At 52.2% G+C, this 23,596-nt stretch overlaps 1 protein-coding gene and 1 long non-coding RNA gene across 3 annotated transcripts in view; one reads left to right on the top strand and one right to left on the bottom strand.

The window, feature by feature from the left end:
• RNF220 (ring finger protein 220) overlaps positions 1 to 23,596 on the top strand; it is a 246,117-nt gene that overhangs the window by 217,229 nt on the left and 5,292 nt on the right. The window contains exons 5-12 of one of the 2 annotated variants that reach the window (XM_016961307.3): positions 3,478 to 3,579; positions 9,515 to 9,557; positions 12,717 to 12,760; positions 13,202 to 13,334; positions 21,875 to 21,971; positions 22,172 to 22,258; positions 22,398 to 22,453; positions 22,587 to 22,665. In XM_016961307.3, coding sequence (XP_016816796.1) covers positions 3,478 to 3,579; positions 9,515 to 9,557; positions 12,717 to 12,760; positions 13,202 to 13,334; positions 21,875 to 21,971; positions 22,172 to 22,258; positions 22,398 to 22,453; positions 22,587 to 22,665 — 641 coding nt within the window. Of the gene's footprint in view, positions 1 to 3,477; positions 3,580 to 9,138; positions 9,381 to 9,514; positions 9,558 to 12,716; positions 12,839 to 13,201; positions 13,335 to 21,874; positions 21,972 to 22,171; positions 22,259 to 22,397; positions 22,454 to 22,586; positions 22,666 to 23,596 lie in introns of those variants that run through there. The other variant, XM_054682224.2, reaches the window with a different exon arrangement.
• LOC104007758 (uncharacterized) lies at positions 12,410 to 22,642 on the bottom strand. Its single transcript, XR_682045.4, has 2 exons — positions 22,537 to 22,642; positions 12,410 to 13,629 (listed from the first exon to the last, which is right to left on the bottom strand). It is a non-coding gene; the product is annotated as an uncharacterized LOC104007758 (long non-coding RNA).

Genomic DNA, 23,596 nt, shown 5'->3' with positions numbered 1-23,596 from the left:
ACCTAGGCCTACCCAGAACTGGTTCCTCCTGAGAAAAAGGAGCTTTTCTAGTATCCTCAACTATCTCCAGCTTTTCTAATATCCTCAACTATCTCCAGGTCTTGAACATCACCCTGAGGCCTAGGGCTGCACCGTGTGTGTGTGTAAGTATGTGTGGTCTGTGCATGAGTGAGAGTATGCTCATCTGACTTCCTCCTCTTCCAGCCAGGAGAGGGGTCAGAGCCAAGAATGGCCTGGGAGATGTGGGTGACCCAGACACTAAGGGTGAGAAGACTCAAAGGAAGAAAGTGAGCTATAGCAGATGAAGAAAAATAAAGAAATGCAGGTCAAGATAGTGCAGGGCCCTAGAAGCCAGACTATGGGGGCACGGGGGTGTATGAATGTGCAGGTGTGTGCGTGTGTGTGTGTTTGTGTGTACTTTGTCCTGAGGGGAACAAGGAGCCAAGGAAGAGGCTGGACTCTTTTGGGGAGCTAGTCTGCCTCTCTGAACAAACCCTGTGGGAGAAAGACTTGAAAGCATCAGTTGGAGAAAGGGAAAGTGAAGAGCAAATACCTGGCTCAAAGGAGGGGCCAAGAGGCCTTAGCACAATGACATTTGTATCAAGAACTCCTCAAAGATGGCCACGGACACAGTGGGTACTACTTACCCAAAGGTGGTTTTGAGGGGATGGATACATGGGGAGAACCAAACCCTCACTCACTGAGTATCCCCTTCCCCATTCCTCGGTAGAAGACTGCATCCTTTTTCCCACAATTATTCAGAACAGGAGACCACCCCTAGCCCATTTTATAAGGAGTGAGGAATGACTATGGAAGATTTGGGAATGGGTGGAATCAGTGAAGGAGAGTGTTTGGAGAGATTAGAGCAAAGGCCAAGGTGAGAATCTGAGGGACTCCTGCACTTGGTGTCAAGATAAGGTCCAAGAGGCAGGGAAGGAGACAGAGGAGGAACACTCAGTGAGTTAAGAGGGGCACAGGAGAGCATGGTATCTCAGGATCCTAAGGAAGAAAGTTTCTAAATGTATCAGGTGGTCAGCAGTCAAACAGGAAAAGACTGGAGAAGGGGCCCGTTGTATTTAGAAGTCTGGCAGTGACTGGTGACCTCTAAGAGGGCAGTTTTGGGAAAGGAGCCAGAGTGACAAGTATCACTTCCATGGGGTAGACCCAAATACCCTGCAAGCCTTTCAAAGGTATAGGAATGGATCGTGTACCTTCGTTTAGAAAACTGCTCACCTGCAGCAAGCTGGGAGAGGAGGAGCAGAGCACCTAGCCCTGCCTTGGGTGGGTATAGGCCTTGGCCAAGGAGTCAAAGCCCCAAAGAGAAAGGGGAGGCTGGGGGTGCCAGGCAGCTGCAGACTCACAGAGGTAGGGAGCTACACTCACTGAGTGTGGCCCAGCCTGCAGCATTTAATGGTGTGGTTCAGGAAAGTCAGAGACAAGCTTCCAAGTCGGCCACCACAGGTGACAGCTGACACCTGAGCATGGCTGGCAGGGCTGGGGACTTGGACATCAGTGAGGCCTGTGTTCTAAGGACAAACCCCTAGCAGACACAGTCTACCTCCGTCCCTAGCTCCCCACATATACAGACCCACACACACACTCAGGTCAGAATACAGACATAGGAAGTCTTAAAACATGTGTCCTGAAACCACAGACACAGGCATACTGACCATCAGACACAGAGATAAGGGACACTTGCTCACCCACTTCCAGATATATGCCCACACCCCCAAAGCTGAATAGTTCAGGGTCTATCTTCTGCCTTGACCTAGGCTTTAGGGAAGCAGGTCATGAGTGGAAGAGGCGAGAGAGAGAAGGTTCAAGCAAGAGACTGAAAGGACAGGGAGAAGGAGGGAGGGAGGAGGAGGAGAGGGCGAGGGGGCCTTAGACAAGATTGATGGCCTCGTTGCCATTAAGAAAAAAATTAGCCGGTGGCGGCTATCATATTAAAGGGTGAAGAAGCCGTGAATTATTTTCTTAAAGATCTTATCGCTTACAATGATAATTTTACCTTCCAAAAGGCCACTTTTAATGAGGCGAAGAGCCAGGCAAAAAGTCATGATTTAATGCCGGGATTTTTTTTTCAAAACACATTTTACTGCTTTTTGGTCCATGTTTAAAAAGCACCAGTGACCTTTTTTTATTCCGCCTGCCCCAGGTGTAATGCTGAGGCCTCTCAGGGCTTCTAACCTAGAGAGAATGAGAGAGAGAGAGAGAGAGAGAGAGAGAGAGAGAGAGAAAGCGCACAAACAGGAGCTTTTTCATGGGCCGGAGGTCGGGGTGACCCACACTGTTCCCCCTCATTAGCATCTTCCTTGGGACCAGAGAAGGAGAAGAACATTGCCTGAGAGCACCTCCTTTCTGAGCTGAGGGCTGGGTCACCCATGAGGCCTCCCACTGGGCTTGGATGGGTGAAGAAGGAGCTCCACGTTGCAGAGAATCCCATGCAGGCCCTTTCCAGCCTCTTCTTTCCTCCAGCTCCTGGGGTATGGGCAAGTCAGGGAGCCCTGCCAGACCAGCAGCTGTCCCTTCCCTTTCCAGGGCCCTTGCCTGAGGATGTGCAGCATGGCCACCGCATGCGGGTCACATCCTAAGGCTCAGCCGGAGACGAAGGATAAATGGCTGCTCCATCTTTCCCAAATTGCTTTCTTTGGGCTGTCACTGGCGATTTGGCGTGGTTTTCTAAGCTGGGGAAGACTCCTAGGGAATTGTGTGCTTCCGGCTCAGAGCTGTACAGGCTGGAGAAGGTAGGGGGAGGAAGTATGGATTGCTTTCAGGCCTCCAGGCACCCAGTTTGCAGCTGAACAGGCCTTGGCAAGAGCGGGCTCTCAGGCAGAATGTGCCATGTGGTATTTAGAATTGTGGTGATTGCACACAATTTCAAGCAGACAGTTTATTAATCTAAACTGCAGGCGTATGTAGAAGAGGCCATACAAGATTGACATGGGGGGATTAGTTTTGCTGGGGTTTTTGCTGGGGTCATCACCGTAGCACCGGGACAAATGGACCCACGTACATCCCTAGCTGCACGTGGGAAACTCACATGCTATTTAATTTACTGTCTCCATTGTGGGGCTGCCATCAGCCTGTATTAAGGGCAGGCGGGGTAGCGGGTATATGGCTTTACCCACAACCCTTCATGGGGATCCCAGAGTCTCTGCTCTCCAAGGGAAAACAAAACATATATAGTCTCAGCCTACTCGGAGTGGACTGGGAGTCTCACTCCACTGGGACAGAGATTAGCCTAAGCAGGGTCCCTCAAGGGGTCTCTACCCATCCCTAAAACCAAGCCATGCTCTCCCACAACCACACTCCCAGGACTTGACCCCATGCCTTTAGAATCTCAAGAGTGGTCTTTCTATCCCTCAGCCTCCTTCTCTTTGCCTGGCTCCCCAAAGCACCACAGGACTGGGAACTCTAGGGACTGACTGTAGGTCTCATTTGGCCTGAGGCCACATGTCCTTTTTCTTCTTCCAGTCCCTCCTGTTGTCTGCTTCCATCAAGAGGGAAGGAGAGTCTCCAACGGCATCACCCCACTCATCTGCCACCGATGACCTCCACCATTCAGACAGATACCAGGTGAGGAGGGGTGGTGAGTGGCCATGAGAAGCAAGCTCACCTGGGGGAGGGCTTCAAGAGCCTGCCCGGTGCTAACTCCTCCTCTCCTCCGTAGGCCACAGGAGAGGCCTGAACTGGGTTTGGTTCCCCCTGTGTCCCGTGCCCCTAAGTGAACTCAGGAGGCATACGTGTCAGGGAACAGGCCTTAAATAGATGGATTTTAGGGAGAGATGCCAAGGTCACATGGGCTCCATGGGCTCTGAGCACCTCTGAATCATTCTATCCATCAGGAAGTATCCTATGGGGTTTGGTTTCATAAGGGACCCAGATACATAGCCCAGAATCACCTGAAGATTTCAGACTTCAAAAGCATGATACCGGCCGGGTGCGGTGGCTCACGCCTGTAATCTCAGCACTTTGGGAGGCCGAGGCAGGCAGATCACGAGGTCAAGAGATCAAGATCATCCTGGCCAACATGGTGAGACCCCATCACTGCTGAAAATACAAAAATTAGCTGGGCATGGTAGCGTGTGCCTGTAGTCCCAGCTACTTGGGAGGCTGAGGCAGGAGAATCGCTTGAACCCAGAAGATGGAGGTTGCAGTGAGCCAAGATTGCACCACGGCACTCCAGCCTGGCGACAGAGTGAGACTCCATCTCAAAAAAAAAAAAAAAAAAAAAAGGCTAGGCGTGGTGGCTCATGCCTGTAATCCCAGCACTTTGAGAGGCCGAGGCGGGCGGATCACGAGGTCAGCAATTGGAGACCAGCCTGGCCAACCAACATGGTGAAACCCCATCTCTACTAAAAATACAAAAATTAGCCAGGCATGGTGGCGGGCGCCTGTAATCCCAGCTACTCCGGAGGCTGAGGCAGGAGAATCACTTGAACCCGGGAGGCAGAGGTTGCAGTGAGCTGAGACCGCGCCATTGTACTCCAGCCTGGGTGACAGAGCAAGACTCCGTCTCAAAAAAAAAAAAAAAAAAAAAAGCATGATACCTTAAGCAAATAACCATTCAATTCTGCCAAACCTTGGTATCAGGCCCAGATAGAGAGACAGGCAGACACTGCCTGTGAGTGTCTTGGGCAAATAGGAAGGGAGTCATCACACAGTCCTACAATATCATAGCAGAGGGGCCTAAGGGTAGCATCTTACCTATAAACGGACCTTCTCTGGAGTAGGAAGGACAAAGAACTTCCCCCAAAACTTTTGTCTAAGGAGAGGCAGAGCCCTGTCTTTAAGAACCCCAGAGCCGTTAGATGAAAGAGAACAGTGCCCTATTCCAAGGAACATTTGTCCAAATGGCAACAGGGCTTCGCAGGGAGGCCCAGTGTGAGAAGGGAAGAACAGCCCTGATCTGATACAGAAAGACAGGGCTGCAGGGACCTGTAAGCTTGGGTAGAGAACCAGGGGCCCTGCTGGCACACCTGACCCTTTGTGGGAATTAGAGAAAGGTGTTCTCTGCACCCCTTCCTTCCAGCTGACACATCCTGGCATGGCACAGGGTGCAGAGCTTGGAGAGTAGAGTGCCCAGCACGGCTGGACAGACTCCGCCGAATGCCTTTGCATGGGACTCAAACTGCATAGCCCAAAGTGCAAGCCCTGGGAAGGGATCCCTGCTCTCTCTAAGGGAACCCCAGTTTCAGAAAGGAAGCCCAATAAGCCCCTGGGAGACACTGCCCCGATCCAGACAACCCTGGTTCAAGGCAGAGAAATGACCAGACCCCAGGGAATTCTGATCTGATAGGGAACAGAGACAAGGCTTTGTTCCAGAGCATTCTGGTCCAGAGGAATAGACAGCCCCACCTTCAGAGGCCTGTCCTCTGTACTGCACTCACGGCATGCGCCTTGCCATCTGTTCAACTAGGAAAGAGTAACCATCAGGCAACAATGCCTCAACTCCCTGACCCACCTTCCTCCCCACAAATGTCAGTATTTCTTTTATCTCCTAGAGACTATGAGGAAAGCTATGGACTCTCTTGCCTAAAAACATACGCATGTGTTTTTACATACACACAGGCACACACACATGCAGTGTTATACATACAACTTCGGGAGGTTAGGAAAGCTCTAGATCCCATCCCAATACCACTTGGAGATCTCTGAAGCCCAGGTTAAGACCCAAGACCCTGTTCTAGACTCTAAGCACACCTCCGAAAGGGCAAATCAAACTAGGTTGTGTCCTACAAGATAAAGCTGAAGCTCCTTATCATGGCAGCAAGGCCTTCTGTGATATAGATTCAACCTATATTTCCAGCTTCCATTCCAAATACTGTCCATGAATCCTATGGGCTATGCTTACTGAACTAATGCTAAACACTCCCTGGATGAGGCATTCCTTTCTTGCCTCTATGTCTTTTCACATGCTATTTCTTCTAACAGAACTGTTTTACCCCACTACATCAAATTTCTATTTATCCTTCCAAATCCTGCCCAAATATCATCTCCTCCAGGAAGTCTTTCTGGATTAGCTATCTCTTGACCCTTGTGTGTCCTGGTTATTGCCCCGTCACCCTACATTGTGATCACCTGTTCAGGTATGTTTCCGTTATCTACAAACCATCCCAAAACTTAGTGGCTTAACACAACTCATTATTTATGATGCTGTGGTTGACTGGGCATTTCCTCACTCATGCAGCTCATTCATCCTGGAGGACTGGCTGGGCTGGAAAGTCTAAAATGGCCTCACCGCATGTTTGGGAGATTGGGTGTCTTGGCTCTCTTCCATGTGGCCTCTCATCCTCCAGTATGTTCAATCAGCTTTCTTACTTAGCAGTCTCAGGGCAGTGTCACACCAAGAGGGTAAATGCCAAAGCCGCAAGGCCTGTTGAGGCCTAGAATCTGGAACTCACACATCACTTCCACCACTTTCTATTAAGCAAAGCAAGTCACAAAGCTAGCCTATAATCGAGTGATGAGGAAAGGCAGCTCTTGATAGGAGAAGATGCAAATAATTCTGGCCATATTTAATCTTTCACAATGAATCTGATTCCACTAGACTTGGAGTTTCTCCAAGGCAAGGACCTTGTCTTATCCTTCCTTTACTCAAACATTTATTTAGTACTGACTCATGTTCAGCTTAGTGTCCTTGCCTTCAAGGGGTTAGATTTGCAGATAGACAATTATGGTCCAGTGTCTTGAGTGCTATGACAGGAGTATAAATAAGTTTCTAGGAGCCAGGCACAGTGGCTCATGCCTGTAATCTCAGCACTTTGGGAGGCCAACGCAAGTGGACTGCTTGAGGCCAGGAGTTCAAGACCAGCCTGGGCAACATGGCAAAACCCTGTCTCTACTAAAAATATAAAATAAAAAAATTAATAATAAATAATACGTTTCTAGGATACTATAGTAGAAGGAGAAGAAAATCAGAGTAAGCTTCACACAGGAGGTAATGACTGAAAACGGACTCAGAGAAGGAACAGAAGTTCACTTGGCAGACAAGGAAGAAAGGTTACTCCAGATATAAAGACAACACTATGTAGAGAACATAGAGGTGTAACAGAATGATGTATCTGGGGACCTGCTAGCAGTTTGCTTTTGTTAGAAAGTAGAATGCAACGAAAGTTAGTAGGTGAAGCTGGAAAGCAACCCAGAGACTAGCTGGGTATCCCATCCCTTGCTCTTTACACAAGGCCTGGCATGTAGTAGTTGTTCAGCTATGTCGGATTTTTAAAGTCACTGAGCTAGGCCTTGAAAGCAGGGGGTATTGGTTTCTGGGGTTTTGTTTTTGTTTTTCATAGAGACGGGGTCTCACTATATTGCCCAGGCTGGTCTTGAACTCCTGGGCTCAAGCAATCCTCCTGCATTGGCCTCCCAAAGTGCTAAGATTAAAGGCATGAGCCTTGGTTTCTGGTTTGAATTCTCATTTACTTAGCCCCTGCTGACTAACTAACCCTCTTTATCATTACCTCACTTAAACCTCATAGCAACTGTATTCATCATGCCCAGTCTATTACCAAGGAAACAGGCCTAGAAAGAGGTGAATCTTCTAAGAACACATAAATTGTAAGTAACAGAATTAGGACTTGAACTTGAGTCTGTTTGGCCCTAAATCCGAGATTGTTTCCCAACCCATCACTGGGCTCAGGGCTTATCTCATAAAGTCTTTCTCCCGTTCCCACTGGTGTCTCCTTCATGCAAGACGCTGTGCTGGGTAAATGGCTAGAGATGACCTCCCAAGTACAAGGGACAGATATGTAAACAAACAGTCAAAATATACATGATCAAAGAGAAGCAGTGGAACTGCGAAAACTCAGAGGAGGCATCAAACCCAGGCTTGGGGGACAAAACTAAGTCTTGCCAGAGTCCTGAAGGATGAACAACAGTTAACCAAGCAAGGGATACTGGAGGGCATGGAGGCTCTCTGGCCTGGAGTGCAGAGCATGGAGTGCTCTAAGAGCTAGTTAGCTCTGCAAAGCTGAGTGTCAGGAATGTAAAGGGAGAGAATAGGAGTGGGAGAAGAGTCTGGCAAGGCAGACAGGGAAGGCCTATATGCCTTGGTGGAGAACCAACTGAAGGATTTAAAGAAGGAGAGGGTTAATTTTGTCCAATAGATCACATTGTGTGTAGTGTGGAGGATGGGTTGCAGAGAGAGAAGCTAGAGACCAAAAGATGAGACGGGAACAGCTGCAAATTTAGAGAGCTCATAAGATTATGTATGACTGGAGCACAACGACAACCAAGGTAGGTACAACCTTGGAAGAAGAACTCAGGGCTGACTTGCCTTTGCCCAGTGCCATCCTGGGCTCTGGGTTCACCCAAATAACTCACATACGGCCCCAACCCTGAAGTGGTCAGTCCACTGATAAAAACTTCACAAGCGATGATAACGGTGCAGAGATGAATGTACTCTTACACAAGGCAAAGCTATTTTTCAGTTAGACCTGGAAGGATGAGTAGGAGATACAGAGGTGGAGATGAGAAAATTAGCGACCTTTCAATGTACACTTTCAGGATCTAGAAAAGGATTGAGTGTGAGGGATGGAGAACGTGGGGTCCAGGACGAGTCTCAACTTTCTTCTGTGGGCACACCTGAGTAGATAGTGGCTTCCTCTTATGAACAGGGAAACCAAGAGGAAGGCCTCTATTTGGAGGATACTGAGTTCCATGTTGGCCATGTTGGCTGTGTGGGTATGCAGTGCCTATGGGAGCTCCAGAGGCCGTGCAGCAGACAGCTGACATGTTGGGAGTCCTCTGATAACAGAACTGGATGGCCTAGGGGTTGGGCGGGGATCGCCCACAGGCGATAGGGAATTCGGACGCCTTGTCCCCTGTAAAGCGCCCAACGCGATGCCTCTGCCCTAAGGGCAGCCGCGAGAAAGGCAGGCACAGGAGGCGGGAGCCGGGGCCGGGCGATGGGGCGGAAGGAGCCCCGCAGCGGGAGGGGTCGTGGAGTGGGGTGGAAGGACTTCGCAGCCGCTAAAGATTGGGTGGGTAGGCTTCACGGGCGGTGGGAGGGACCCCGGGGAGGCTTCTGCCGGTTGCTACCGGAGTACAAACGGCAGCTTCCTGGTCTCGGTCCGGCCGCCCCCGCCGCATTGTGAACTTTCACCCCCAGCGCGCGACGGCGGCAGATCACGTGATCAGGGCCAACATGGCCGCCGCCGCCGCTGGGAGCTGAAGTGCCGCCGCCGCCGGGCAGCCGGGGGGAATCCGCCCGCATCGCCGCCCTCGCCGGCCGGGCGGCCGTGGGGCCCAGAGCGCCGGAGGCCAGGGCTGGGGCGGCACCGCGCAGCGGCCACGGGGTCCCGTTAGAGCAGCGCCCGGCGGCTATGCCGAGAGCCCGGAGCGGCCGGAGGAGCAGAGGGGCCGGCGGGAGGGAGGAAGTAGGTTTGTTTACGGGCTGTTTGGGGCGGAGCAGCTTTGGTCGGGGGTCCGGTGCTGGGGCGGGGGCCAGGACTGCAGGCCGCGCCTGACGCTCTCTTTTCTTTTCTTGCATCTGCCCGCGATCTTCTCCCAGACCTTTCTGCGAGTACGAGCCAACCGGCAGACCCGACTGAATGGTGAGTCCTGCCCGGCCCCTCCCTCCGCCCCACCCCCGGCCTCCTCCCTCCCTCCCTCACTGCCTGCCGCTCCTAGCTTGCCTGGGTCTCTTCGACTTTGGGGCCCTTTGGCTTCTTCGCAGTCACGGCGCCTGAGTATGCGCAAACCAAAGCTGCCGCTCTCAGTTTCCCCGTCTGTCTAATGGAGGTATGGCGCCCAGCTCTTGCCCAAACCTCTCTAAAGGCCCTGAAGAACCCTGGGGGGGCAATAAGTGCCGGAGAATGAGGAACGAGCTACACAATTCTACTCGGGAGCTCAGCTTTGAATTTGCAAACTGCTGGGACCTCACTATACAAACCTGCAGGGCGCTGAGAATGTTTTTCTTCCAGTTTTTAATCAGTGCCCAGTAGTGTGAATACAGCCTCTCTGCTGAGACTTGACAATACAGTGAGATCTGGAGTTCCCACGGCAACAGGAACTAACTCATCCCAGGGCTCTTTGAGTTATCAGTCGGCCCACATTTCACAAAGGTGATCAGCGTGGGCTCGACAGCTCTTAGAGGCCTTCTCTGAAAGCAGGCCGTGTATGCACTACCTAGCAGCCCCCCTTTTGGATTCAAACCTCTGGAGCATTCCTGTTTGCTGAATACAATTGAATGATCCTAGCTTTTTGTGCTTACTGGGGTGTGGTATCTGGGGGGTGGCTGTAAGGGGTTTAGGGTCTCTGGGTCAGCTGGTAAGTGAGAGAGGCCATGGAGTTCAAGATCCCCAGCTCTTATCACTTGGTTTCTGCTGCCAGGCTGAGCCCTAGTCTGGAAAAGGGAGAAATTCATGATGGGCTGGCGCCATGTTAAGCACCATTCTCACAACGCCTCTGAGAAGAGTATTACACACCTTTTGTGAATAAGAAAACAGGCTCTGAGAGGTGAAAGTGGTTTGTTTAAAAGTACACAGCTGGGATGTAACTGAGCCATGATTCAATTGAAGTTTGTTTCCCACCAAAGCCCGTGTTTCTCCAACCATGCCATGCTACCTCCTTGGCAAATGCTGTGATTCTTCCTACTCGTACGTAGCCTCTGGATAGAGAACAGAACTTTCCCTACCACACTTTGGTAAGCTTAATTCAGGATTTAGAAGATGAATGGGAAGGTGAAAACCAAACCTGCCTTCCTTCTCTGAGAATTTGCAGATGAAGCCCAGTCCATCGGGGTGCTTTCCAGGGACAACAAGGGATCATCTGCTGGCCTGTGTGTCCTGATCAAGGAGCGCATCCAGTATTGTGCCTTTCTTGACCATTCCATGAGATTCGTTTCCTTAGTCATTGAACATTGTGGTATCATCAGCACCTTCTTCCCCAGGGAGGCATTCCCTTGGTGTAGGCATGGTAGGGAGGAAGCTTTGTGTTGGCACACTGCTCCTTACTACACTTCTAGAACTCTCAGGGTCCTTTGCTCAATGCCTTTCTGATGTTTCACGTCCATTCTCCATCCCAGCCCTGGCTCTAGAGTGTCAAGGCTACCTAAGTCTGAGATTCCAAGAGTTAGGGCAGCCAAAGTGAAGAGTTCTCGATCTGTGTCCACAAAGTCAAGTGAGGCACTAGGACACAGTCATGTCACCTATAGTGAAGACACAGGAAAGTGAAGAGATGGACTGGGCTACAGACCAAGTTTCCTCAAACTCCATGCCCAGTTCTGGCAGGATGGTAGCTTTCCTTTTGGTTTGGGTCTTTCTGGGGTTGCTCTGTTTTGGAGTTGGAGTAGCTCCCTGCCTCAGGCTCACAACAGGCAGGAGCTGGAGCCCTAGCACACTCACTGGGACCAGTCTTTGTTGATGCTGCTCAGTTAGGAGGTCCCCTTGAAACAGGAGGGCACTCTAGGTTGTGAAGTCAGTTCTGGTTTCCTATCTTGCCTTTGCCACTTTTTAGCTACTTGGACACGTACCTTGATCTCTCTAAGCTTTGGGTTTCTTCATCTGTTAAAATGGGATAATGCAATCTAGCTTCAGCAAGTGGTAGTAAATGAGCTACCTTGGGTAAGGTACTTGGCTGTGAGCCTGACACACAGTAGAAGCTTAAATTGTAACATAGCAGCTCTCACCTGTGTTCCCCTCCTAGATTGCATTCATGAGCTTCCCGTTAGGGTCACTGTCCATGAGAAAGTTCTTCCTGGCCCTGCTTTGGGGAACCTTTCCCTCCTTTGCTGGCTCTCCCCACTCCCCATCAGTCTGGTCCCAGAGTAGCCATCTCTGATCCTGCTGTGGCATTCTGGAAGGGACTAGAGGGAACAGAGTTTCTTGTTTTGACCCCTTCCTGCTTCAGTGACAGGAGGGCTACAGAGAGGGATTAGTGAGCTAATTAGAAATGATTGCATTGCTCAGCATTAATTAGCAGTGTTGTGGGCTTGCAGTGTGCACTTTGGAACTGAGCCCCCTGTGGGACAACATGGCAGGCAGCCCTCTGCCTCCAGGGCCTGCCAGCCCCTCTGTACTGATTAGAAATGATGGAACAGGTTCGGGTGGGCACAATAAGGGCTGCCTTCTCAGGGTTCCCTGAGCCTTCTGACCTGGCTGCCAAAGGTCTGACCCAGACCGTCTTACCTTTATGACTGGGCCTCAGTCTCCTCTTCTGTGAAATGGGATTAGTGGACCTCAGAGAAATTCTTCCTGATAAGATTCTAGGTGGGATGCTAGGAGCTGTACCTCAGGGCTCTTGGCCCAGGAACCAAAGAGGATTTAGCTGATGAGTGAACAGCAGGCCAAGTCAGGCCATCGGAGGGGTTAGGTTCTAGTCAAGAGATGCTCTTTAGAGTTGTATTTCCTGACACCAAAAGAGTTCATGGTCTTGGCCTTCTGGAGAGATACCTAGCAACATGGAGTGTCTTTGCTCATTGGACTTTTATTAAACACTGCAAATAGAAAGGTATGGGTAGACCTTGCACCAGCTGCAGCCAAAGAGTGGACTTACTCACTGGCTTAGTTAGCACCAGTCTCCTCCCCAGGTGCTCTTGGCAAAGCCCAGTCCCCAAAGGAGCAGGAGGTATTTCAAGATGAGGGCCAGATCAGGCACTGAATAAAAAGGCCAATGGCTGGCAAGAGGTCAGGATGTGTCAGCTCCACTGGGACCCTGGGGGCTGCAGTGACCGTCTGCTTGTTCTGTGCTTTGTTTTCGGTTTCCCCGTGCAGCTCGGATTGGGAAAATGAAACGGAGGAAGCAAGATGAAGGGCAGGTATGTCCCCTGTGCAACCGCCCCCTGGCAGGATCGGAGCAGGAGATGAGTAGGCATGTGGAGCATTGCCTTTCTAAGGTAGAGGGGCCATCACCACCCACCTTCCTTCCCCGCTCCCTTCCCCCGACACTAGCTGCTGACTGCCCCTGAATCTGTGGGCTCTTGGGGTCTCCATGTGGTCTCAGCAGCTTCTTCCCTTCTGACCACTGCTCTCTCCCTTTGCTTTCACTCTCACTCATTCCCTCCTTGGGCTCCAGCGGAAAACTATTGGGAAGAGGCCCAGGTCTTTGACCTCTAAATTGGTTTGCTTCAAAGGAGCCCTAGAGCTGAGGGCCCACTTGGCACACCACAGCTGGGGCTAGAGCTGTGCCTTCGTTGCAGACTGTGGGGAGCAGGTGGGGATGGCCTGGGCCCAGCATGATCCTGCTCTGCTCTTCACAGAGGGAAGGCTCCTGCATGGCTGAGGATGATGCTGTGGACATCGAGCATGAGAACAACAACCGCTTTGAGGAGTATGAGTGGTGTGGACAGAAGCGGATACGGGCCACCACTCTCCTGGAAGGTGGCTTCCGAGGTACAAGCAGCTGACACATAGACAGTGGCACTCTGGTGCCAGGCCTCTGCTGGGTATCCATCTGCTGGGAGCCAAGAGGCCGAGGCTGGTGGCTGGTCATCCATCCGTTCCACCACGTGGGGACTGCTGCTGGTGGGGCTCCTTTGTGACCGTGCTGCCTGCCTGTGATGTGCATATTAAAATGGATGTATTTGGGTGGGGAAATGGAATTGTGAGGCTGCAAGCTAGGAGTGACGAAGGGGGGCTCTCAGCTTCGGGTGATGCATTGAAGGTGACAGCCAAGCCGCGTTAGCACCTGCATAAAATATTAAAGGGACGGTTATGCATTTATCACTCCATCCCTCTTAAGGCTGATAAATGAGAATCCAGCAACCTGCTGTACACCTCCAGCACTGGGGGCCCTGAGGGCTTCCAGGCAAACACATTGGATTTTCCTCCTCCTCCTCTTCAGCCCTATGTCAGGGAAATCAGTTACAGAGGAGAGTGAGTTATGGCAAAATTTGACCTCCCATGAGCTTCATTGGTGAATCTAATTTTAGCTCTGATCCCATCCCTTCTCCCTGGGCGCCCTCTGCCCTGAAGCAAGAGGGGCCTGGGCCCAGCTGCTCCCTCCTTCCCTTGGGCTCTCCCCAGTTGCTACAAAGGAGTGTGCAGGGCCCTGCCCATCTCCAGTGCCCTCCCAGCTCCTTGGAAGAGCAAGGCTTGACACCCCCCACCAGGTCAGACAGCAGAATTGGTTGGGTGCCCAGGGTTAGTGACTTGTTAAACTCCCCAGCCTTGGGCAGGGGAAAAGGGGAGCTGTCTGCCTCTTGGCCTCCAGCTCTTCTCTCTTTCTGTGCACAAGCACAGCTGGTACTGCAGCTTGTGGTCATTAAGTGAGCCAATCTGCTTCCCGTCTGCCTCTCTCTCTGGGCAACACTTTTGGGAATACTGCTGTGTATGGTCCCTGGGGAATCTCACAGCAGCTGGGAAGAAGTTCTCTGCCTCCGTGGGGCCGTGCTACCTGGGCAGATGCTGAGGAGTGGTCTCTGCAGGGCCGTCCAGTGCAGACTGGTTCCACGAAGGGGCTAAGAGCCCAGATGAGACATTATGCCTCTGGGCGTCTCTCACATTACCCAGGTGTTTGGGGGCAAGCCAAAACATAAATCAGGAAGGTTAGTCAGATCAAACAGTCTCCCTGAGCCGGAGCTGGAGAGTGTTAGTTTGCCATTTCACTCATCCCGTACTGGAGCCTTCGAGTATCTGAGGCCCTAGAAGAGTGAGCAGCAGGGCTGACGACTGTCCCATGAGTTGGACACATGGGTGTCGGATGGCAGCCACACAGGGTCAGTTTCAACGTGCTGCTCTGGTTAGCTCTGTTGGCAGCTGCAACTGCTCACATCCTCCATTGCTGTGGCAACTTCTTAGGTTCCTTGGCACAGACCTGGACCTGATGGCTTCTGGGCACCAGACAGGGCTTATGGAGGATAAAGCTGCAAAGGGCCTGCTGATTTGACAAGAGTATTTCCCCTGTGCCGGGATGCACTTGCAGAGCAGTGTGAGGGGCTCTTAGGCCCCGGGCGGGTATCCGTTTTCCCTGAGTGTTTACACTGTGAGGTTGTTCCTTTCAAGAATTCCTGAGGGGAGTTCAAAGGGGGCTTTTCTTTGAGCGATTTGGAGAGCGAGAATGAGAGTGAGACTTGAAGAGGGAACAGGGGCCGGAGGTGCCTTTATCTGCAGAGAATTGCTCCAGCTTTCCTGATAGAAGCTGCTGCCGCCTCTTAAACAGCTTAGTGCAGTCAAAAGACAGGCAGACTTGAAAGGCTGTTTTACAGCGAGATCAGCGGGGGCCACGAGGCAGAGAGCGGGGCGCAGTAGAGCGGAGGAGGCTGAGGCTCCTCAGTGGGGGGGCTATCAAAGGGAGGCCCTGGCTGATCCCTACTGCCTCTGCCCCCAAAACCCTGTCTGCAAAAGCTGGCCATCTGTCAGCCTACCCTCCCTGGCCAGGACTGATAGGCCCTAACTCTTGGGGGGTTGGGTGTGGCCTCGCCAGGCGGGCTGGTGTCAGTGCAGCGCATTGATCGCCCGCCGGGCGGGCCGGGCTGCAAGCCGGGCAGCGCGTGCTTAATGTGATTGAAAGGCAGTTAAAATGGCGGTGACCTTTTCAGGAGGAATTAGATTGCCTGCCAAGACCGGTTAGAGGGAGTGATAACGCCAGCTGAAGAAGCTGCCCAGCCGACTTCAGAGAGAAGGAGGCAGAGGCAGGATGAGCAGGCGAGTGGCGAGGCCCATTTAAACTGCGCTGTGCGTGCTGACAGAACAGAGATTGCTGTCGTTGTTAGATATGAAAGAAGTGAAGAATTGCAGATAAGTTCCTGTATCCGATCACCCCCATCCCTCCTCCCAGACTAGGGCCTCTTCTTCATCCTCAGCAAAGCTTCCCACCAGGCCCCTGGAGGTTGGTCTGATGGATCAGATCGGTTACCTCAAATGTAATCTGCTGTGGGAAGCAGTGAACGGGCAAGAGTTTCGGTGGAGACACTTGGCTGAGGGCAACAAGCCTTAGAGATGGGGACCTGTGGTTACTGAGGAGGAGCTCCAGATATCTCAGGCCTGGGAGTACTCGGATTGATATTTTAGGACAAAATTAAAAAGCAGACAGAGCAGGTGAGCACTGAGGTAGGTCCCACTGGAAACAGATTTTTGAAAAGACTAAAGGAAATAGGTATTACTTCAAGAAAGTAAGTTGGAAGGAATTTTTGCTGCCTAGGAGGCACTCTGACCTTCCCAATTCTAGAAGAAATACTTAAGCTGTGTGTCTAAGTTGTTGATTGTCCTTTCAGAACCATAGATTTTCTAACCTGCTACTGCTCTTTACATAAAGGACAGCACACAGAGCCTAGTGCGCCACCAACATTCCACTAAAAGAGATCCGCAGTTAGGGAGAAAAGATGTTTTTCTTGGGTACCATGCCAAACCTGGGCAGAGCAAGGGGCTTCTAGGCTAGAGAAGCAGACTACAGGGGAACCTAACTATACAGCCCTTAAGACAAGCCTGCTTCCACCTGTAGTCTAAGGAGGTGTGTGACTAAGGAGCCATGCCTTTCCTCTCCTGTCCTCCATCCAGCTCCTGGATCCTGGAGAAGAGACCTATAGTGGTGAACTGTGGTCCCTCCTGTGTGTTGGTTGCCAGTGAGAGTTCACCCAACTGCATTGGGGAGCCCAGAGCTCCTCATATCTGGAAGGGACATGCTGGAAAGAGGACATGGGAATGATTGGTTTCAAATAAGGTGGCAATGATGTGGGCACAAGAGTGGTGAGATGGAGAAATTTCCCAGGAAGCTTCACAGGAAATGGAAGCCTGCAGCTGTATCTTTAAGCCCTGGCGGTGACTGCGTTGCTACAATCCAGCATGAAGCCCCTCTGAACCAAGCAGGAGGAGTGGGTAGGGAAAAGAAGGGTGTTAAGACAGTCAGCAGTGCAGGGTCTTTGTCCTGCTCAGTTCCTGGCCTGAAGCGTTTCTTATCTTTCATGAGTTCCTTACATTTAAGCCGGTTCCAAGTAGCTGGATGAGAAGTCGTGAAGCAAACAGGCAGAGCAGCTGTGGCACAAATCTTTTCTCTTCTTTTCTTTTCTTTTCCTTTTTATTTATTTATTTATTTTTGAGACAGAGTCTCACTTTTTCACCCAGGCTGGAGGCTAGAGTGCAGTGGCACGATTTTGGCTCACTGCAACCTCCACCTCCTGGGTTCGAGAGATTCTCCTGCCTCAGCCTCCCGAGTAGCTGGGATTACAGGCATGTGCCACTACAACCAGCTAATTTTTGTATTTTTAGTAGAGACGGGGTTTCACCATGTTGGCCAGGCTGGTCTTGAACTCCTGACCTCAGGTGATCCACTCACCTCGGCCTCCCAAAGTGCTGGGATTACAGGTATGAGCCACCACACCCGGCCTGGCACAAATCTTTTATCTGGCTATTTCTTGATAAAACTTCAGCGCCAGAAGTATGGGGCAAGGGGGTAAGAGGTGTTGTAAGCCCCAGGGCATGGGCACATAGGCCTTGCCCTAGCTGCTGCCTTCTTTGGTGTGCTAGTTCTCAAAAGAAGGGAGCCCCAGGTGCTAAAAATGTCCCCCAGTGCAGCTCTGCTGTTGGTCCAGCCAGTGACAGATGTTGGAACAGCACACTGCTGGAGGCGGTCTTGGAGTGGAGAGGGTTGGGCTGCTGCCTTGTGACTCCCTACCATCTTTAGTTATCTCTGTCGCCTGTTGGGAGGGGTGAGGAGAGGTGGCAAGGAGCAAGGCACCTTCTGTCCCCCGTGGCAACTGACGGGATTTAATCGCCTTTTGGAACACAATTGTTAAGCTAGGACAGAGGGAGTGCAGGCAGAAGGAGCAAGTATCAATGGTTTTAAACGGCGTCTGTCTCTCTGCGTCTCTCCTGACGTGAGGCAGTGAAACGCGTTATCGAGGAGGCCCAGAAAGTGGCTAAGTGCGTTTGACACACGCCAACTCCCTGCCTCCACACTGGATAATTGCATTGTCAACTGTTCAGCGAGGTGGCAGGTGACACTGCAGGCCGATTGATTGTCCCGCATCGCAGCTCCCCAGACTGTCAGCTCCCCAATCGATGGCGTTTACACAAGACACCGTAACTGCATCTGTAACTAATTCCAGTGTAAAACTCGCCGGAAGCTGCTGCCCCTGCCCTCCGTGTTGGAGAGCGCAGGCCTCTGGAGGGCCCCGAGACGTTTCCTTTCTCCCTGGGCTCTGGTTTTGTTGGGAGCAGCAGGTGAGGAAATCGATGCCTCCTTTTTTGTGGTTTCAGGTTCCAGGACGATACTGCCCCCAGTAAACGGGCATCTCCAGTTTCTCAATCGATCATCTGATCAATTGATTAAATTAACACTGATTTTTTTTTTCTCCCTTCTCAATAACCCAGGAAGAAATAAGTTTATGGGAGAAGGGTTGTTTTTATAAAACGTAGACCTGTGTTTCATTTCTGCACTTAACTCTCTCCCTCTTTGTTGCTAAGTTTTCACTGTGAGGAGAAGGATTTTTTTTTTTGCACTGCCCACCCCGCCAGGAATGGACAACTCTGGCACCACCCTGCTGGGTATCATTGACCATCAGGCTTAGGTTGCCTATGGGTGGGGGCTCAGGCCTTTATGCCACTTTAAGCTGGGGCAGAACTGTAGCAAGAGGCCCTCCCTGGTGACTGAAGGGTACTCTGGGCCATCTTGGAGGTCCTGGGGGCTGAGTTCCTTCCCTAGATAGCAGTAGTAGGAGTGGCAGTTTGCCTGTTATCGCTGGAGCTACATGGAAGAGGAGCCAGAGACTTGGAAAGGAGCTGTCTGTGCCATCTTGCCTCTGAGTACTGGCTTGGGATATTCCAGCAGCTGAGAACATCAAACGACTGTGGAGCCTTCCTCTCCAAGCGGGAGGGGGGGCAAGCTGGCGGGGGCGCTGTCTGCATAAAACGGCTTTATGGCCGTTTCTTTTTATTATGATTCTGCCAGAAGTCAGCAAGTGACATTTCATTAAGAAAATAAAGTTTAATGTGCTGGGAAAGAGGTTGGAGCAGGCTGGGGCAGCACAAGAGTGAAATTGGCAGCAGCAGCCTGTTCTGAACACCTGTGGGGGTAGGGAGAGGTTCCCAACATCTGTCTCAGCTGGAGGATGGGGTCAGGGTCAGAGTGAATGGCTCAGACCAGAGGCAGAGGCCTTTTCTTTGGCAAACAAAGTGTGTCGTGCTGTCCATCCTGCCTCACTGGCCAGAGGAACAGAAAGCTGCTGCCCGGCTGGGAGCTGGGATCTGATAAGGAAAATTGTATCCTGAGAGATTTCTCTAGGCCACCAGCTAACTAGGACCTAATAGAGCAGTGTCGCCAATGTTTAGCCAGTACTGCTGGGGTGTGCTGTGTGGCACCAGCCATCAGCCTGGCCAGCTCTGCTGGGTGATGCTGAGATCACAACAGTGAGTCAAATTTGGGACCCTTGCAGCTTCCACTCTGGTGAGGGACAGTGACAATAGGTGGTAATAAATATGATTTTGGAGTTACACAGGATTCTGGGTGGACACCAGGGAAGGGACACCTGTGTATAAGAACCTGGGAAGCCCCATCTGCCACGCAGAGCACCATGAGGATAGGGATCAGATCTTGAAGCTCTCTATTCTCAACATGGAACCAAACAGAGGATGAGCCCAATAAAGGTTGAAAGAATGGCATTGAGGTGAGAGTTCTTTCCTTTAGCAGGGATTTAGAGAGCAGCTGCTCTGTGTGGGCACTGTGAGTTAATGGTAGGAGGCATGATTGGGCTGAGTCAGACTTGCCAAAGGAGCAGGCATGTGTATTGTAGACCAGGAGGGAGAAGGTTCTAGGCAGAGAGCAGGAGGTGCGGAGGCATGGGGGCATGAGAAAGCACAGGATTTGGGAAACCACAGTAGCTCTGTTTAATGGAGTATGAGTCCTGGGCCAGGCATGGTGGGCAGTAAGACTACAGAGAAAAGGACTTCAGGCTACAGGGCTGCTTTCTGCGTTGAGAAGCTGGGGCTTTTCCTGGCAACTTTGGGGTACCCTGTTTTCTCTGCTTTGCCATGGAGCCATATTGGACTCACATGTGGTGCCAGGGTTCTCTGCTTTCCACTTATAAGGCAGGGCTAGGCAGGGCCAGGCCGAGCAGAGGATGTGAGGCCAGCTGCTGAGCTGCATGTACTTGGGGAAGGGGGGTTGGCAGGGCTTGGGTGCCGCAAGCTGTAAGTGAACCTGATAGCTACATTCTGATTGATGGTGGAGTTTGTCTCCCAAACTGTCAGAGGGTTTATGGAGGTGCCACTCACCCACAAGGCGGGAATTGCTTGTCAGGACACCTGGCCGTGAACAGGAGACAGAGCTGTAACTTGGTGTTTTCTCAGCTTAATGGCCCTGCTGCTGACCTGACCTGCCTGCTGCCCCAAGTGTGTCAGTGCCTCAGGGTAGAGGGCAAATGAGGACTGTCAGGGAGAGGTGGAGTCCAGGCTGTGCCCGGCATCTTTCCTTCCCGATGCTGCTTACCTTTGGGATTGGTGGTGTCTTTGTGAGACCAGAGACTGGTGGAGTAGAAGGGAGAAGGATCAAGACTCAGTGTTTTTCAGGGCTTGAAAAATGGAGAACATTCCAGATGGAGTGAATAGCATGAGCAGGGGTCTTAAGAGCAGCATATACAGGCTATGTTTGTGGTTTGGTGAGCAGCCTGTGTGTGCACATGCATGGGGTTTACAGAGTGAATTAGTAGAGAGCAAGAGTAAAGACATAGATGGACCCAGATCTTCATGGATCTGGCTGAGGAGCCTGGGCTTGGTTGTGCATGCAGTGGGGAGCCATCAATGGTTTTGGAGCAGGAGGAAAGGTGGTCAGAACTCAGTGGTAAGCAGAATGAAGGAACAGATAAGAGGCCGGAGGACCCCCTACAAGACATACCCTAATGAGAGTATAAGGACCTGAGAGGAAAGAGTGGACAAGCAGAAATGTCTGAAATCATCAGGCAGATACTGAGCTGCTTCCTCACTTCTTTAAGGATTTCCTTGCTGATCCCAGTAGCCACAGAGTCTCACATTCTTTTGTCCCTGGCAGGGCTGTGCTGGCTAGTGAGGTGTGGTCTGAGACCCACCAGGAGGAAGTGGGGAGCTGGGGGGAACAGCTCTATAGCACTTGACCCTAGGCTATCAGGAAGGGTGGTCCTGGATGTCAGAGAGATCGCCTGGCAGGTGAGCAGGCCTGGTGTAGCCCCAGCAGCTCGCCCCTCCCTCTGAGCTGAGAGTCCGTCTGTGGCTGTGCCAGATGCACCTCAGGGGTCAGCCACTTGCCTGGCCCATGGCCTGGCCTCCGCTCAGCCTGGTTGCCTTCATGGACTGCTTTGAGAAGTAGGTGTGCATGCCTGTCCTCCCTCGTCTGTCCCTTCTTAATCCCTTTATAACTGCACTTGTCCAGGAATCTGGGCTGAGTGAGGTGGAGATGAATAATTAATGTCAGGCGCTTCAGACACCAAATATTTGAACAGCTGCCTGGTGTTTTTGCTGGCAAGGACCTAGCGGCCAAAATCAGGATGTTGGCCGGGGGTCCCACTCTGTGGCTCTAATTGGCCTTAGCCAGCCTGTTCTCTCCTCTGATGGACTTGTCAGGCTGGATAATGGGGCATAGGGGAGGCCCCACTCTTTTCCTGTGAAATTCCTAGACCTGAATTTTTCTGTCCTCTTACTGTTCTTCCTAGACCTGGAAGATAGGTGGACAGCAGGCCTGGGCTGAGTGTCCCCCGAGGACGTGACATAATATATGAATGGGCTAGTTTATGAGCAGAGACCACTTGGAGCAGCATGCAGTAGCAGAGAAAGATGAGGTTTGCAGAGTGAAGGGCCTGAAATGTCAGGGTCAGGGGCACTGAAGTATCTGGCTCTATACATCCCAGGCCCAGGTTTCCCTCTGGGCCTTATCAGGTCCAAAGCCTAACCCCTACCTGGAGGCAACAGGAGGGGCACCCTTGGCCTCGTCTTGTCCCCAGGCCCTCCTCACACCCTGCTTCCCACAGGCTCTGGCTTCATCATGTGCAGCGGCAAAGAGAACCCGGACAGTGATGCTGACTTGGATGTGGATGGGGATGACACTCTGGAGTATGGGAAGCCACAGTATCCTTGGAGCACTATGGGGGCTGGTGGGGCTGATAGGGCAGGCACAGGGAATAAGAAAAGTAGCTCTTCTAGTATTCACCTGCACCACCCCCCGGGCCAGAGTCTCAGCTTTGGCCAGGAGGGCCATGCTCTCCTGAGGATTCAACCCTCATAGCCTGCTGCAAACTAGGATCCATTGTCCTTGACCACCATGCCAGATACACGGAGGCTGATGTCATCCCCTGCACAGGCGAGGAGCCTGGTGAAGCCAAGGAGAGAGAGGCACTTCGGGGCGCAGTCCTAAAGCAAGTGTGGGCACAGGCTTGGGCGGGTGGAGCAGAGAAACAGGAAGCCCTGAGGCAGGGGTTAACGCAGTACTGACCCTCAGGGCTGTCCTGCCCGCCTTCAGGCCTCACTTTGTTCTTCCTCCCTCCTTTCCTCCAGTGGCGGCCCTCCCAGCACGCGCATCACACCTGAGTTCTCTAAATGGGCCAGTGATGGTAAGTCCTGCCCCAGGTTAGGAGTAATGGGGGAGAGGGGGTATCCCTGGATGGTGGTGACTGACTCAAGCCCAACCCCTCACCTGTGCTGCCCAGTCTGGCCGGAGTGTGAGTTGCCCCTCTGTCCCAGCAGAGATGCCATCCACCAGCAATGGTGAAAGCAGCAAGCAGGAGGCCATGCAGAAGACCTGCAAGAACAGCGACATCGAGAAGTAAGTGTTTGGCCAGGAGAGGGCCCTGGGACCACAGTTCAGTGGGAGGAGGGGGCCTTTGCTAGCAGGAAGGCCTGCTGCCAGGGCTTCTGGCCCTCCCAAGTGCAGCTCAGTGCTGCTGCCCTGGGCACACAGCCGGCAGTGGAGCCCAGCTGGTGCTAAGCGTGACTCTGTGAATTGATCACTGGGCCACGGCCCCGGAAGCCTTGGCGGTGGGAGGAGCAGTCCACCCGCCTGCCTGCCTGCCTGCCCGCCTGCTGCGGCGGCCTTCGCCCGGGGAATGTGATGTATGGCCGCCCAGCCCAGCCGGCACACTTGATTCATCTCCAGTTTCTGTTTCTTAATCGGGAGCTAAATTGGTTTCATTTTTCTTGTCCCGGGTGGCACTCGCAGTGGATTTTAGGCAGGAACATTGGGTATCATCACTTCTGGTAGGAATTTTTGGCCTGGGTTCTCTGGCAGAGGAAAAGGGATCCATTAGCACTTTGCCCAGGGCTGAGCAACCCCTGGCCTGGATCCCTGGGAACCACAAAGATTTGATATCAGCTGGGCATCTTCCTGCCTTCCCAGAAGCCCAAGGAAGGCCAGTTCTGGCCTCAGGAGATGGCATTGTCCAGTCTAGGCTGCCTGGTGCTGCTGCCATTGGTCATTGCTTAACTCCAGTACCCACCCCACCTTCTGACTGCAGGCTAGGTTGCCTGGGGTTAAAAGGCAGCCTCTTCATTCCAGGGCCAGTGTTCCATCTTTGCCTCCTGCCAGGAGAGTGGATTGGAGGCCGGTGCAGGGCCGGGTCGGTGGCCCAGGGTCACCTCCCATTTGTTTCCCTCCATTTTGTGTTGTCATAAATTCATTCCAGCCCGTTGTGGTTGATCAGTTTATCTCGGCCGGGGCTGCGAGTGCTGCTGGCATGATGTATGGGCCGCGGCGCAGG

This window comes from Pan troglodytes, chromosome 1 (genome assembly GCF_028858775.2).
Source record: "Pan troglodytes isolate AG18354 chromosome 1, NHGRI_mPanTro3-v2.0_pri, whole genome shotgun sequence".
Lineage (NCBI taxonomy): Eukaryota > Metazoa > Chordata > Mammalia > Primates > Hominidae > Pan > Pan troglodytes.
This window is presented reverse-complemented; position numbering and strand designations above follow the sequence as displayed.